The sequence below is a fragment of the Molossus molossus genome, unplaced genomic scaffold (assembly GCF_014108415.1).
Source record: "Molossus molossus isolate mMolMol1 unplaced genomic scaffold, mMolMol1.p scaffold_m16_p_21, whole genome shotgun sequence".
Taxonomy (NCBI): Eukaryota; Metazoa; Chordata; class Mammalia; order Chiroptera; family Molossidae; genus Molossus; species Molossus molossus.
In genome coordinates, this window is record NW_023425357.1 from 15149894 (window position 1) to 15164327 (window position 14434).

The following is a 14434-nucleotide window of genomic DNA, read 5'->3' on the forward strand; positions in this document are numbered from 1 at the left end:
CACCCTGTCCTAAGGTCATGCAAATTTGCCTGTCCACTCTGTAGGCAAAGTTCACATGCCTCAGCTGCTGAGGTCCCCGTAGCTATCCTCATCTCAGCATTTTGCAAAATACGTCTTTGCTTAAGTTCCCAGGGATGGCTGGTAACAGGGTTGCTATTCAGAGCCCCTGATTCCCAATGAGTAGCTGGAGGTGCAAAGGCCAGGGTTCCTCCACCACCACCCTGAGTGCCTGAGCCCAAGCTGGGAGGGGTACACTAGACACCCATGAGGGCCCACTTACCTTAGATTTCCACTTCGGTCACCTGAAGCCAAGTGTTGGCCATCAGGACTGACCTGCATGACTCGTACCCCGGCTTTCACGTCCATAGGTGTCCCATTTTCACTTCCCCGGTCTGGAAAGTGTGACATATCTTGCAGGTGCTGGGTGTCATTGTCTACATACACTACCTTCAGTAGGGTCTAGAAGAAAGAAAGGGCTGAAGTCAGTACTCTGAGATGGTCTGAAACACCTCTGAAATTTTGTATCCCAAGAGTCAGTCTCCTATTCTTCATTAGTAACAGAACTCCATTTTTTTTTTAAGTAGGTAAATTTATTTATTATTATTTTTTTGTGGTACATGCCCCTCGCGGGAACCAAACCTGAGACTCTCTGGTCCGCAGGCCAACGCTCAACCGCTGAGCCAAACTGGCCAGGGCCAGAACTCCAATTTTGACCTGGGAGGTTCACCACTCAGAGTAACTATGTTTCCCAGCCTCCCTTGCAGCTAGATGAAGCTCTGAATAAATTCTGGTCAAGAGATATAAAGCAAGCAAGAACCCTTCTGCTTCCTTCTTGCTGCCTAAACTTGCTGATGTAATGAATGAAATTCTGACAGCCATTTTAGATGATGAAGATAATGGCCACTCCTTCAATATAGCACAGTGCAGAGCTAGAAGGCTCTTGAATCTTAGGGTTTCCTGCAACTGCCATAACAACTTGAACTGATTAGCTCTAGGCTATTTTTGAGTCAGAAAACCAAAATTATACCTCTTGTTTTGGGGTTTTCTATTGTACATGTAGTTTTTATTTTATTATTTTTGGTATGTGCCCCTAGAGGGAACCGAACCCGGGACTCTCTGGTCCGCAGGCCAGCGCTCCAACTGCTGAGCCAAACTGGCCAAGGCTGGGTTTTCTATTGTACACAGCCAAATATAATATGTATATCAGATGCAGAAGAGAAGATGGTAGTATTGGGGGGAGAGGGAGAATGGAGTAGTAAAGGAATACTTGCTATATACTCCCTGTATTAAGGGCCTTTTTTGTTCCAGCCCCACTGACTTCTCAGGTTTTCCAAGTCATCAGGCTCTTTCCCACCTCAGGGCTTTTGCACAAGCTGTTCCTTCAGCATGAGACACTCTCCTCTCCCCTCTTCACTCCTCCCCATCCTCTATATCTCAGCACAGTTGTCTTTTCCTCCAGGAAGCTGCCCCCACAAATAAGATCAGGTGACTCTGTTATATATCCTACTGTCACTATGCAGTTTTCTTTCATGGTGCTTACCACGCTTGTGATTATATCATAATTTGTGCAGTTATTAGTTCACTTTCTGCATCCCCCCACTAGACTGTGGGTGCCATGAGTACAGGAGAAGGGTCTGTTTTAGTTACTGATGTGTCTCCAGCATGTAGTATTAGCACAAACCTTAATTAAGTATCTGCAGAATAAATGAATGCATGATTCAGGACTCAGCTCCTCAGAGAAGCTTCTTTACTGATCTAGCAATACCAAACATTTCTTCAGCAAAGTGTTTTCTCCCCAGCCTGGCTGGTGTGGCTCAGTGGACTGAGCATCGTCCCATGGACAGAGAGGTTCCAGTTCGATTCTCAGTCAGGGCATGTGCCCAGGTTGCGGGCTCAACCCCCAGTAGGGAGTATGCAGGGGGAAGCCGATCAGTGTACTTTTCTCACATCGATGTTTCTATCTCTCTCCCTTCCTCTCTAAAAAAATTAAGAAAAACATTTGAAACAAAAAAAAAAGTGTTTTCTCCCCAGCCTTACATCATAGCTCTGTCTGAGGTCCTGCCAGCACACCCACCCACGTGCATGGCACCTAGCTAGACAGGGGAAAACCCTACCTGGTTTGGTTCATGGACCAAAGAACTCTCCCAAGGAGTTCTAACTAAAGACTTGGGAGAGCCCTGGCTGTTTTGGCTCAGTGGTTTTGGCTCAGCCCACGGACCAATGAATCGCAAGTTCGATTCTAGCTAAGGGCATGTACCTCGGTTGTGGTTCATTCCCAGCCCTGGGCGGGGTCGTGCAGGAGGCAACTAGTCGATGTGTTCCTCTCACGTTGATGTTTCTCTCTCTCTCCCTTTCTCTCATTCTCTCTCCCTCCCACTCTATCTGAAAATAAATGGAAAAATGTCCTTGGGTGAGGATTAAAAAATAAATAAAGACTTGGGAGAATTTTTCTTTGATTGAGTACATCAGGTTGTCTGGAGTGGCTGTGTGGACACACCTGCACAGCAGCTGCTGACTGGCAGAGAGAGCTATGCTATTCAGAAAGAGGGAAGAGAAAAAAGAAAGAGGGAAACCGAGAGTGGCCTGCCTTGGTTCCTGGTTCCTGCACATAGTGTAGCCTAACACAAGATTCTATAAAACTTCCTCCTGCCTCAATGTCCTAGCTTAAAGTGGGTCTTTGTACCCTGGCTGGTTTTGCCCAGTGGTTATAGCGTTGGCCCACAGACAAAAGTCTTGGGTTTGATTCCAGACAAGGGCACGTACCTTGGTTGTAGTTTGGTACCCGGTCCCGGTCAGGGTCATGTGGGAGGCAACCAATCGATGTCTCTCTCTCACATTGATGTTTCTTTCTCTCTCTCCCTCCCCTTCCCACTCTATAAAAAATAAAATAAAATAAAGTAGGTCTTTGTTCTTCGTAAAAGATGGTTCACAATGAAGTCACTCACATTACTGAAGATGTTTTTCTGCCAGGGAGAGTCAGGGCTGCTATTTATGTTCCAGAAGCGAATGGTGTTGTCTGAGGAACAAGTCAGAAAAGATCCCGTTGGCAGACAAGCTCTCTGATCTTCAAACTCAGGATACACCTACAGTTCCCAGATAACAAGGCAAAGGGCAATTCATTACAACCACTTCAATGACAGCACTATGATATAATGTTGCATTTTGGTGGGGAAAAAGTAAGTTGCAAATAAACAAGCATTGTTTACTGCTTTCTATGTTAAAAATAAACAAGAGAAAAGGGACACAAAATGCTACCATATATCGTACATGCCTCATCTTCAGCCCAGGCGGTCAAACATCCCCACAAATAAATTTCCAAGGAAAATGGGCAACTCATTAACACAAAAGGAAACAAGGTACCACGAGTGAGAAGCAGCAGAAACAACAGAGTCTAGCTCCAAATATTGGAATTATCAGACAGAATAAAAAAATAACTATGCTTAATGTGTTTAAAGAAATAGAACTTTGACAAGATTAAAAGTATGAGTAGCCAACCAGAAACTATAAAGAATAACCAAGCATGACTGAAAAAGAACAAAATAGAACTGTTTATAGAAGTGAAAAATAGGCAAAGGAAACAAAACAAAAAATAGACAAGTGGGACTACAACAAACTAAAAAGTTTTTCATAGCAAAGAAACCATCAACAAAATGAAAAGACAACCCAATGAATGGGAGAACATAGTTGCCAATGATACACCTGATAGGGGGTTAATATCCAAAATGTATAAAGAATTTATACAACTTACCACCAAAACAAACAATAATTAAAAATGGGTAAAGAACCTGAACAGACACTTCTCCAAAGAGGACATACAATTGGCCAACAGACTATGAAAAGATGCTCAATGTCACTAATCATCTGAGAAATGAAAATTAAAACCACAATGAGCTATCACTTCACACCTGTTAGAATGGCTATCATCAATAAATTAATAAGTGCTGGTGAGGATGTGGAATAAAGGGAACCCTAGTGCACTGTTGGTGGGAATGTAGACTGGTACAGCCACTGTGGAATACAATATAGAGTTACCTCAAAATATTTAGAATGGCCCTGGCCGGTTTGGCTCAGCAGTTAGAGCAACGGCCCACGGACCAATAAGCCGTGGGTTCAATTCCAGTCAAGGGTATGTATCTTGGTTGGGTTCATCCCTGGCCCTGGTCGGGTTATGCGGAAGGCAGCCAGTCGATGTGGCTCTATCACATTGATGTTTCTCTCTGTCTCTCTCTCTCTCTCCCTTCCTTCTACTCTATCTAATAATAAATGAAAAAATATCCTCGGGTGAAGAATAAAAAAAAGAAAATTAAAAATGGAACTGCCTTATGACCCAGTGATTCCACTTCTGAGAATATATCCAAAGAAACTTGACACACTAGTTCAAAAGAATATATGCACCCCCATGTTTACTGCAATGTTATTTACAATAGCCGAGATTTGAAAGTAGTCCAAGTGTCCATCAGTAGATAAGTGGATAAAAAAACTGTAGTACATTTACACAATGGAATACTACTTAGCCATAAAAAAGAAGGAAATTTTACCCTAGCCGAATGGTTCAGTCAGTTGGAGCATAGTCCCACACGCCAAAAGGCTGTGGGTTTGATTCCCCATCAGGGTATATACCTAGGTTACAAGTTTGATCCCTGGCTGGGGCACATATAGGAGGTAACTGATCAAAGATTCTCTCACATCGATGTTTCTCTCTCTCTCTAAAATCAGTAAACATATCCTCGGGTGAGGATTAAAAAAAAAAAAAAAAAGAGTCCAGCTGGTGTGGCTCAGTGGTTGAGCATCGACCCATGCACCAAGAGGTTGTCAGTTCAATTGCCCAGGTGGTGGGCCTGATCCCCAGTGTGGGGCATGCAGGAGGCGGCCAGTTGATGTTCTCTCTCATCGATGTTTCTCTCTCTCTGTCCCTCTCACTTCCTCTCTCTAAAAATCAATAAAGAAAAAATAAAATAAAAAATAAAAAGTGTAAGAAAATCTTACCTTTACTAAGTGAAATGAGACAGTCAGAGAAAGACACGTACCATATGATTTCAATTATATGGTGAACAAAATAAACTAACAAACAGAACAGACAATAGATAAGTGAATAAATAAATAAACAAATAAAAAGAAGTGTAAAAAAAATAGAACATATTAAAAACCAAAGATTAGCTCTGGTCAGGTAGTTCAGTTGGTCAGAATGTCATCCCAATACACCAAGGTTGTGGGTTTGATCCCCAGTCATGGCACACATAAGAATCAACTAATTAATACATAAATAAGTGGAACAATAAATCGGTGTTTCTCTCTCTCTCTTTAAAGTCAATCAACAAAAAATTAAAACAACTATGAGGTATCACCTCACACCTGTCAGAATGGCTGCCATCAACAAATCATCAAACAACAAGTGATGGTGAGGGTATGGAGAAAAGGCGACTCTAGTACACTGCTGGTGGGAATGCAGATTGGTGCAGCCACTATGGAAAACATTATGGTGTTTCCTCAAAAAATTAAAAATTGAACTGCCATCTCAGTGATCCCACTTCTAGGAATATATCCTAAGAAGCCTGAAACACCAATCAGAAAGAATATATGTACCCCTACGTTCATAGTAGCACTATTTACAATTGCTAAGATCTGGAAACAGCCTAACTGTCCATCAATAGATGAATGGATAAAAAAGCTACAGTACATATACACAATGAAACACTATGCAGCTGTAAGAGAGAGAGATAGGTCAATTGAAATTACCTAGTCTGACGATCAGGAAGAAAAAAGTATAGCCCAGCTGGTGTGGCTCAGTGGACTGAGAATCATTTCATGGACTGAGAGGTCCTGGTTCAATTCCCAGTCGGGGCACATGCCTGGGTTGTGGGCTCAGTCCCCAGTGTGGGGTGTGCAGGAGGCAGCTGACCAATGTTCCTCTCTCACATAGATGTTTCTCTCTCTCTCTCCCTTCCTCTCTCTCTAAAAAAAAATCAATAAAAAAAACACATTTTAAAAAAAGTATAGCTCTGCCCAGTTTGGCTCAGCAGTTGGAGCATCAGCCCTCGGACCAAAGAGTCGCAGGATTGATTCCAGTCAAGGGCACATACCTCAGCTGTGGTTTGTTCCCCAGTCCTGCTTGTGGTTGTGTGGGAGGCAACCGATCAATGTGTCTCTTACATCCAAGTTTCTTTCTCTCTCTCTCTCTCTCTCTCTCTCTCTCCCCCCCTTCTCCCACTCCATCTGAAAATAAATGGAAATATATATATATCTATATCCTTGAGTGAGGATTAAAAAAAAAAAAGTATAAAGAAAAATGAATAGAGCCTAAGGGACTACCATGGAGAACATAAACATACATGGAGTATAAAAAAGAAAGGAGAGAGGGAAAGGAGCAGAAAAAAAATACTAAAAAAATAATAATGGAAAACTTCTCAAATTTGATAAAAGACATGAATCAACAAATTCAAGAAGCTTAAAAACTCCAAGAAGAAAAAACAAACTAAAAGAGTTCCACATTGAGCCTGGCAGGTGTGGCTCAGTGGACTGAACGTCACCCCATTGACTGAGAGGCCCCAGTTCAATTCCTGGTCAGGGCTCACACCCAGGCTGTGAGCTTGATAACCCCTGTAGTGGGCGTGCAGGAGGCAGTCAATCGATGTTTCTCTCTCTCTCCCTTCCTCTCTCTCTTAAAAAATCAATAAAAATAAAAAAAGAATTCCATACTGAGATACACCATATATTATCAAAAGCCAAAAAGGAAATCTTAAAAGTAACAAGACAAGTGACTTATCCTATACAAAAGATCCCTATAAAATTAACAGTTTTCTTGTAAGAAATCATGGAACCCAAAGGCAGTGTGACAACACATTTAAAGTACTATAAAGAAATAAAGTATCAACCAAGAATTCTATACCCAGCAAAACTATCCTTCAAAAAAAGAAGGAGAAATAAAGACTTCGCAGATAACAAAAGTTGAGGGACTTCATTGCTAGTAAACCAGCCCACAGAAAATGCTAAAGGGAGTCCTTCAGGGTTACGTGAAAGGTCATGAGACAGCAAGTCAAAGCCATATCAAGAAATAATGAACACTGGGAAACGTAACTATATAGGTATAAAAGCCAATATTATTGTATTTTTGGTTTGTCACTCCTCTTTCTTTTCCTATATGATTTAAAAGACAAAGGCATAAGACAACAATTAATAATCAATGTTAACCCTGGCTGGCATGGCTCAGTGTTTAGAGCATCAGCCCTCACACTAAAGGGTTGCATGTTCAATTCCTGGTCAAGGGCACATACCTGGGTTGCAGATTCAATCCCCAGCCCTGGTTGTGGTTCATGCAGGGAGCAATCGATCAATGTTTCTCTCTCTCTTCACCCTCCCTCTCTCTCCCTTCCACTCTCTAAAAATCAATGGAAGAAAAAAATCCTTGGGTGAGGATTAAGCCTCCCCCCCAAAAAATCAATGTTAATGGGTACACAATGTGTAAAAATATAGTTGTGACAATAACAACATAAATGAGGAGGGACAAAGCTATATAAGAACAGAGTGCTTGTATTCTACTGCAACTAAGTTGGTATTATTTCAAAGTAGTTTGTTATAACTTTAAGATGTCTCTAGTAATCCTCCAGAAAGAAAATAACTTTAAAATATACAGAAGATCCCTGGCCAGTTTGGCTCAGCAATAGATCATCGACCCACAGACCAATGAGTATCAGGGTTGATTCCGGCCAAGGGCATGTACCTCTGTTGCGATTCATCCCCAGGCCTTGTTGGGGTTGTGCAGGAGGCAACCAGTCAATGCATCCCCCTCACATCGATGTTTCTCTCCCTCTCCCTCTCTCTCCTTCCCACTCCATCTGAAGATAAATACAAAAATATTGAATGAGGATTAAAAAAATAAAAATAAATAAAATATACAGAAGAGGAAATGAAAAAGAAATAAAAATGGAATACTATAAAAAATCAACTACAGCCCTGGCCAGTTTGGCTCAGCGGTTAGAGTGTTGGCCTGCGGACCAGAGAGACCTGGGTTCGGTTCCTGCTAAGGGCACGGACCTCAGTGTAGTTTGTCCCCGGCCCTGGTTGGGGTCATGTGGGTGGCAAGCAGTCAATGGGTCTCTCTCACATCGATGTTTCTCTCTCTCTTCCTCTCTCTCTCCCTCCCACTCTATCTGAAGATAAATGCAAAAATGTCCTCAAGGATAAAAAAAAAAATCAACTACACACAAAAGAATGTAGTGATAGAAGAATTAAGGAATATAAAAAATATAGGATATATAGAAAGTAAACAGCAAAATGAAAAGGGTTAAGTCCTACCTTACAAATAATTACTTTATATGTAAATAGATTTTAAAAAATTGTTTTTCCTTTATTGATTTGAGAAAGAGAGGGAGAGGGAGAGAGAGAAACACTGATGAGACAGAGCATTGACTGGCTGCCTCCTGCAAGCCCCCCCTGGGGATTGGACCCACAACTTGTGAATGTGCCCTGACCAGGACTCGAACCAGCGACCTCTTGGTGCATGAGTCGATGCTCAACCACTGAGCCACACCAGCTGGGCAGGTTGTTTTTCTTTTTCAATTCTCACCTGAGGATATTTTTCCACTGATTTTCAGATAGAGTAGGGGAGGGAGAGAGAAAGAGAGAAAGAGAGAGAGAGAAACATCGATATGAAAGAGTCACAGTGATTGGTTGCCTCCCACATGACCCCAACCAGTGCCGGGGATTGAACTGCAAACAAGATACATGCCCTTGACTAGAATCAAACCCGCGACTCCTGGGTCCACAGGCCAACGCTTTAACCACTGAGCCAAACCATCCAAGGCTATATGTAATAGATTAAACTCTCCAATCAAAAGGAAATAATTGGCAGAATGCATAAAAAAAGATCCAACTATATGTTGTCCGTAAGGGACTCACTTTACGTCCAAAGAGATACAGGTTGAAAGTAAAGCTATGGAAAAATATATTCCATACAAATAGTAACTAAAGGGAGCTTTGAATCTCTATAGTGATGTCAGACAAAATACTGTAGATTTAAATAAAAAATTGTCACAAGTGACAAAGGCCATTATATATTGATAAAATGGTCAATTATCAAGAAGATAAGCCCTGGTCAGTTTTGCTCAGCGGTTAGAGCATTGGCTTGCTGACTGAAGGGTTGCAGGTTCAATTCTAGTCAAGGGCATGTATCTGGGTTGCAAGTTTGATCCCCAGCCACAGTTGGGGTTGTACAGGAGGCAATCAATCGATGTGTCTCTCTCATATCGATGTTTCTCTCTCTCCCTCCCTCCTTCTCTCCCTCTTTCTAAAAATCAATGGAAAAAAATATCCTTGGGTGAGGATCAACAAAAAAATAAATTAAAATTTTTTTAAAAGAAGATAATACAAATACAAACATACACACCTAACAACAGAGACCCAAAATACATAAAATAAAAATTGAAAGAAATGAAGGAGGAAATATACAGGTCTACAATAATAGTTGAAGACTTCACTATTATATTTTCAACACAAAACAGATCTAGAAAGGGTATCAATAAGGAAATAGAGGACTTAAAAAACACTATATACCAACTAGACCTAACAGATCTATAAAGAATATTCTACCCAATTATAGCAAAATGCATATTCTTCTCCAGTGAACACAGAACATTCTCCAGAATTGACCACATATTCAGTCACAAAAAATTCTTGATAAATTTTAAATGACTATAATCATACAATCTTCTCCAACCACAATGGGATGAAACTACAAATGAATAACAAAAGAAAATCTGGGAAATTAACAAATATGTGTATATTAAACAACACACCCTTACACAAACAATGGGTCAAAGAAGAAATCAAAAGAGAAAATAGGCCCTGGCTGGTTTGGCTCAGCGGTTAGAGCGTCGGCCTGCGGTCCTGAGAGACCTGGGTTCGGTTCCCGCTAAGGGCGCGTACCTCGGTTGCAGTTTGTCCCCGGCCCTGGTCGGTTGTGCGGGTGGCAGCCACTCGATGTGTCCCTTTCACATCGATGTTTCTCTCTCTCTCTCTGTTCCTCTCTCTCCCTCCCACTCTACCTGAGCAAAAAATGGAAAAATGTCCTCGGGTGAGGATAAAAAAAAAAAAAAAAAAAAAAAAAAAAAAAAGAGAAAATAGAAAATACTTTGAGACAAGTGAAAATGAAAACACAATATACCAAAATTTATGAAATGCAGCAAGGGCAATGCTCAGAGGGAAATTTATGGCTATAAATGCCTATATTAAAAAAGATCTGGCCTTGGCCGGTTTGGCTCAGCGGTTAGAGCGTTGGCCTGCGGTCCAGAGAGTCCCAGGTTCGGTTCCCGCTAAGGGCATGTACCTCGGTTGCAGTTTGTCCCCGGTCCTGGTTGGTCGTGCGGGTGGCAGCCACTCGATGTGTCCCTTTCGCATCGATGTTTCTCTCTCTCTCTTCCTCTCTCTCCCTCCCACTCTATCTGTACAAAAAATGGAAAAATGTCCTCGGGTGAGGATAAAAAAAAAAAAAAAAAAATTGTTAAGACTTTGCCCTGGCCAGTTTGGCTCAGCGGTTAGAGCGTCGGCCTGCGGTCCGGAGAGACCCGGGTTCGGTTCCCGCTAAGGGCATGTACCTCGGTTGCAGTTTGTCCCCGGCCCTGGTTGGTCGTGCGGGTGGCAGCCACTCGATGTGTCCCTTCACGTCGATGTTTCTCTCTCTCTCTCCCTTCCTCTCTCTCCCTCCCACTCTATCTGTACAAAAAATGGAAAAATATCCTCGGGTGAGGATAAAAAAAAAAAAAAAAAAGATCTGCCCAGCCAGTGTGGCTTCGTGGCTGAGCATTGACCCCATGCACCAAGAGGTCGCCGGTTCGATTCCTGGTCGGGGCACATGCCCAGGTTGTGGGCCCAATCCAGTGGGGGGCATCTCCCTCTCCCTTTCTCTCTCTCTCTCTGACATCAATAAAGAAAAAAAAAATTAAAAAAAAAAAAAAAGATCTCAGTCACTTCTTACTTAAGAACTAGATAAGGATGAGCTCTGGCCAGTTTTGCTCAGTGGTTAGAGCATCAGCCCGCGGACCAAAGAGTTGCAGGTTCAATTCTGGTCACGGGCACGTACCTCGGTTGCCTGTTCAGTCCCTGTCCCCAGTCAGGGTCGTGCAGGAAGCAACCAGTTGATGTGTCTCTCTCCTGTCAATGTTTCTCTCTCTCTCTCCCTCCCTTCCTTCCTCCCACTCTATCTGAAGACAGATGAAAAAATACCCTCAGGTAAGGATTTAAAAAACAAACTAGCCCTGGCCGGTTTGGCTCAGCGGTTAGAGCGTCGGCCTGCGGTCCTGAGAGACCTGGGTTCGGTTCCCGCTAAGGGCACGTACCTCGGTTGCAGTTTGTCCCCGGCCCTGGTCGGTCGTGCAGGTGGCAGCCACTCGATGTGTCCCTTCACATTGATGTTTCTCTCTCTCTCTCTGTTCCTCTTCTCCCCCCACTCTACCTGAACAAAAAATGGAAAAATGTCCTCCGGTGAGGATAAAAAAAAAAAAAAAACTAACAAAAAACATATCTTCAGGTAAGGATTAAAAAAATAAAAATAAAAATGCCAAACAAAATAATTAATGTTAGGAAGGATGTAAAGAAATTGGAACCGCCCTGGCCGGTTTGGCTCAGCGGTTAGAGCGTCGGCCTGCGGTCCTGAGAAATTGGAACCCTCAGACATTGCTGGTGGGAATGTAAAATGGTATAGCTGCTGTCGGAAAGTTTGGTGGTTCCTCAAAAAGTTAAAGAATTACCATATGACCCGGCAATTGTGTTCTTGGGACTATACCCAGAAGAACTGAAAAGAGATGTTCAAACAAAGCTTGCATATGAATGTTCCTATCAGCACTATTCACAACAGTCAAAAGGTAGAAACAACTCAAATGTCCATCAAATGATGAATGGATAACAAAATGTGCTATTATCCACACAATGGAATATTATTCAACCTTATAAAGGAATGAAGTACTGAAACATGCTGCAACATGGATAAACCTTGAAAACATTACACTAATGAAAGAAGCCAGACACAAAGCCACATGTTCTATGATCCATTTATATGAAATAGTTGGAAAAAGCAAATCCATAGTGGCAGAAAGCAGATTAGTTGTTTCTAGGAACTGGGGGAATGAAAGTGATTGTTTAATGAGTATAGACAGAGATTCCTTTTGGAGTAATGAAAATGTTCCAGAACTAGTTATTGTTGCACACTGTGAATATACTAAATACCACTGATTTGTACAATTTATAATGATTTAAATGGTAAGTTTTATGTTATGTGTATTTTACCACTACATATATATATACATATATATATATATACACACACACATATATTCCTATAACCACCCCCAAATAAATGGGGTCAAAAGGGAGAGGCTATGGCATATAATAGCTACATGATCAGATCACATAGATATAGTATGCTTATTTTTTAAATTGTGGGAGAACGGAGAGAATGTATACAAAAAAATTGTTTTAACTTTTCAAAATTGAATAATTGCCATTCTTAGACTGTTTTATATATAATGTGAGAATAAGTAAATGTTTAACTGGGGATATTCTAATTCCATCATCACCTATGTCTTTGAGAACTAGAATTCTGGAAGGATCAAGCCAATACCTATGAGCATTGCCAGCACCCAGACTGTGATTCTGAAATAACCAATTTGAACTGAAAACACACACACACACACACACACACACACACACACCAAAACCCATTCTTTAAGAAATGGCTGGACTGGGGCAGAAAATGTACAAGATGAGGCTGGAACATCTGGTCATCTAAGATAGCAAGGTATCTATAAAAGACTATTAGGGTCATGTCCAGAGAACTCAAGGGCTAAGTTGAAGAGGCTCCCACTGGCCAAAGATAGGACAATTTGAGCTCCAATAATGTTAATAATCACAATGGATTAAAATATATCTAATATATTTAAATATATGAGTTCATAATGATATTAAATAAAAACAACTAGTTACCTTTAGAGAACAGGGAACCAATTCATTATCTTGAAAACTGGTAAATAAAGGGAAAGAATCAAGCATTTATCCTGCCTTTCCTATATGAAGTGTACCACTGGGAGACCAAATGGTAGATGAGGGGAAGTGTCTCTTCGTATAAGTAGTCCAACTAATAAAAAGAAATGATAGAATTAGAATTTCTCCATACTGCAACTACCAACAAATAAATGAATCTAGGCATTGAACATCAACAGCTGCTAACAACAGTTGATAAATTATACTTTTCTTGTGTGTGTGTGTGTGTGTGTGTGTATGTATTTTTTATTCTCCCCTGAGGATATGCTTTTATTGATTTTTAGAGCGAGAAAGAGAGAGAGAGAGAGACACATTGATCAGTTGCCTCCCATATGCACCCCTACCGAGGATTGAACCCACAACCTAGGTATGTGCCCTGATCAGGAATCAAACCTGCAACTTTTTGGTGTTCCAACCGAGTCACCCAGCCAGGGCTGTGTGGTTTTTTGTTTGTTTGTTTGTTTGTTTTAAATCCTCACCAGAGGACATTTTTTGCATTCATCTTCAGACAGAGCTGGAGGGAGGGAGGGAGGAAGAGAGAGAGAAACATCGATGTGAGAGAGACACATCGACTGGCTGCCACCCACACAACCCCAACCGGAGCCGGGGACAAACTGCAACCAAGGTACACGCCTTTAGCGGAAACCAAACCCGGGTCTCTCTGGTCCGCAGGCCATCGCTCCAACCGCTGAACCAAACTGGCCAGGGCGTGGTTTTTTATCAGATCTCTGTTTTATCTTTAAAACTAAAGGATAAGACTCTGGCCGAGTAGCTCAGTTGATTAGAGCATTGTCCCAATATGCCAAGGATGTGAGTTCAATCAGGGCACACAAAAGAAGCAACCAATGAATGCATAAGTAAGTGGAACAACAAACCGATATTTCTCTCTCTCTCTCTCTCTCTCTCTCTCAATTCAATAAATTTAAAAAAGTTTTTAAAAAGTAATGAGTATTGCCCTGGCCAGTTTGGCTCAGCGGTTAGAGCGTCCGCCTGCGGTCCGGAGAGACCCGGGTTCGGTTCCCGCTAAGGGCATGTACCTCGGTTGCAGTTTGTCCCCGGCCCTGGTTGGTCGTGCGGGTGGCAGCCACTCGATGTGTCCCTTTCACATCGATGTTTCCCTCTCTCTCTCTTCCTCTCTCTCCCTCCCTCTTCCTCTCTCTCCCTCCCACTCTGTCTGTACAAAAAATGGAAAAAAAAAAAAAAAGTAATGAGTATAAAAAATAATAATAAAATTTAAAAATTAAAATAAACGATAGAGACAAATAGGACATAAGAGCAACAAAAGAAAAGAATGGGGTAAAAGCAATTCTTAAATCTGGACTGACTGAGAATTTTCCAGAACTGATAAAAAGATCCTAAAAAGATCTATCCACAAATATTTTTGTTGAGGATATATATATACATA

The 14434-nt window shown here is 41.6% G+C and overlaps 1 protein-coding gene across 1 annotated transcript in view; it reads right to left on the bottom strand.

The window, feature by feature from the left end:
• Positions 1-14434, bottom strand: part of WDR62 (WD repeat domain 62) — a 48919-nt gene that overhangs the window by 19655 nt on the left and 14830 nt on the right. The window contains exons 10-11 of the mRNA XM_036274619.1: positions 2946-3083; positions 281-459 (exon numbers count right to left, since the gene is read on the bottom strand). Of these exons, the coding sequence (XP_036130512.1) occupies positions 281-459; positions 2946-3083 (317 nt within the window). The remainder of the gene's footprint in view (positions 1-280; positions 460-2945; positions 3084-14434) is intronic.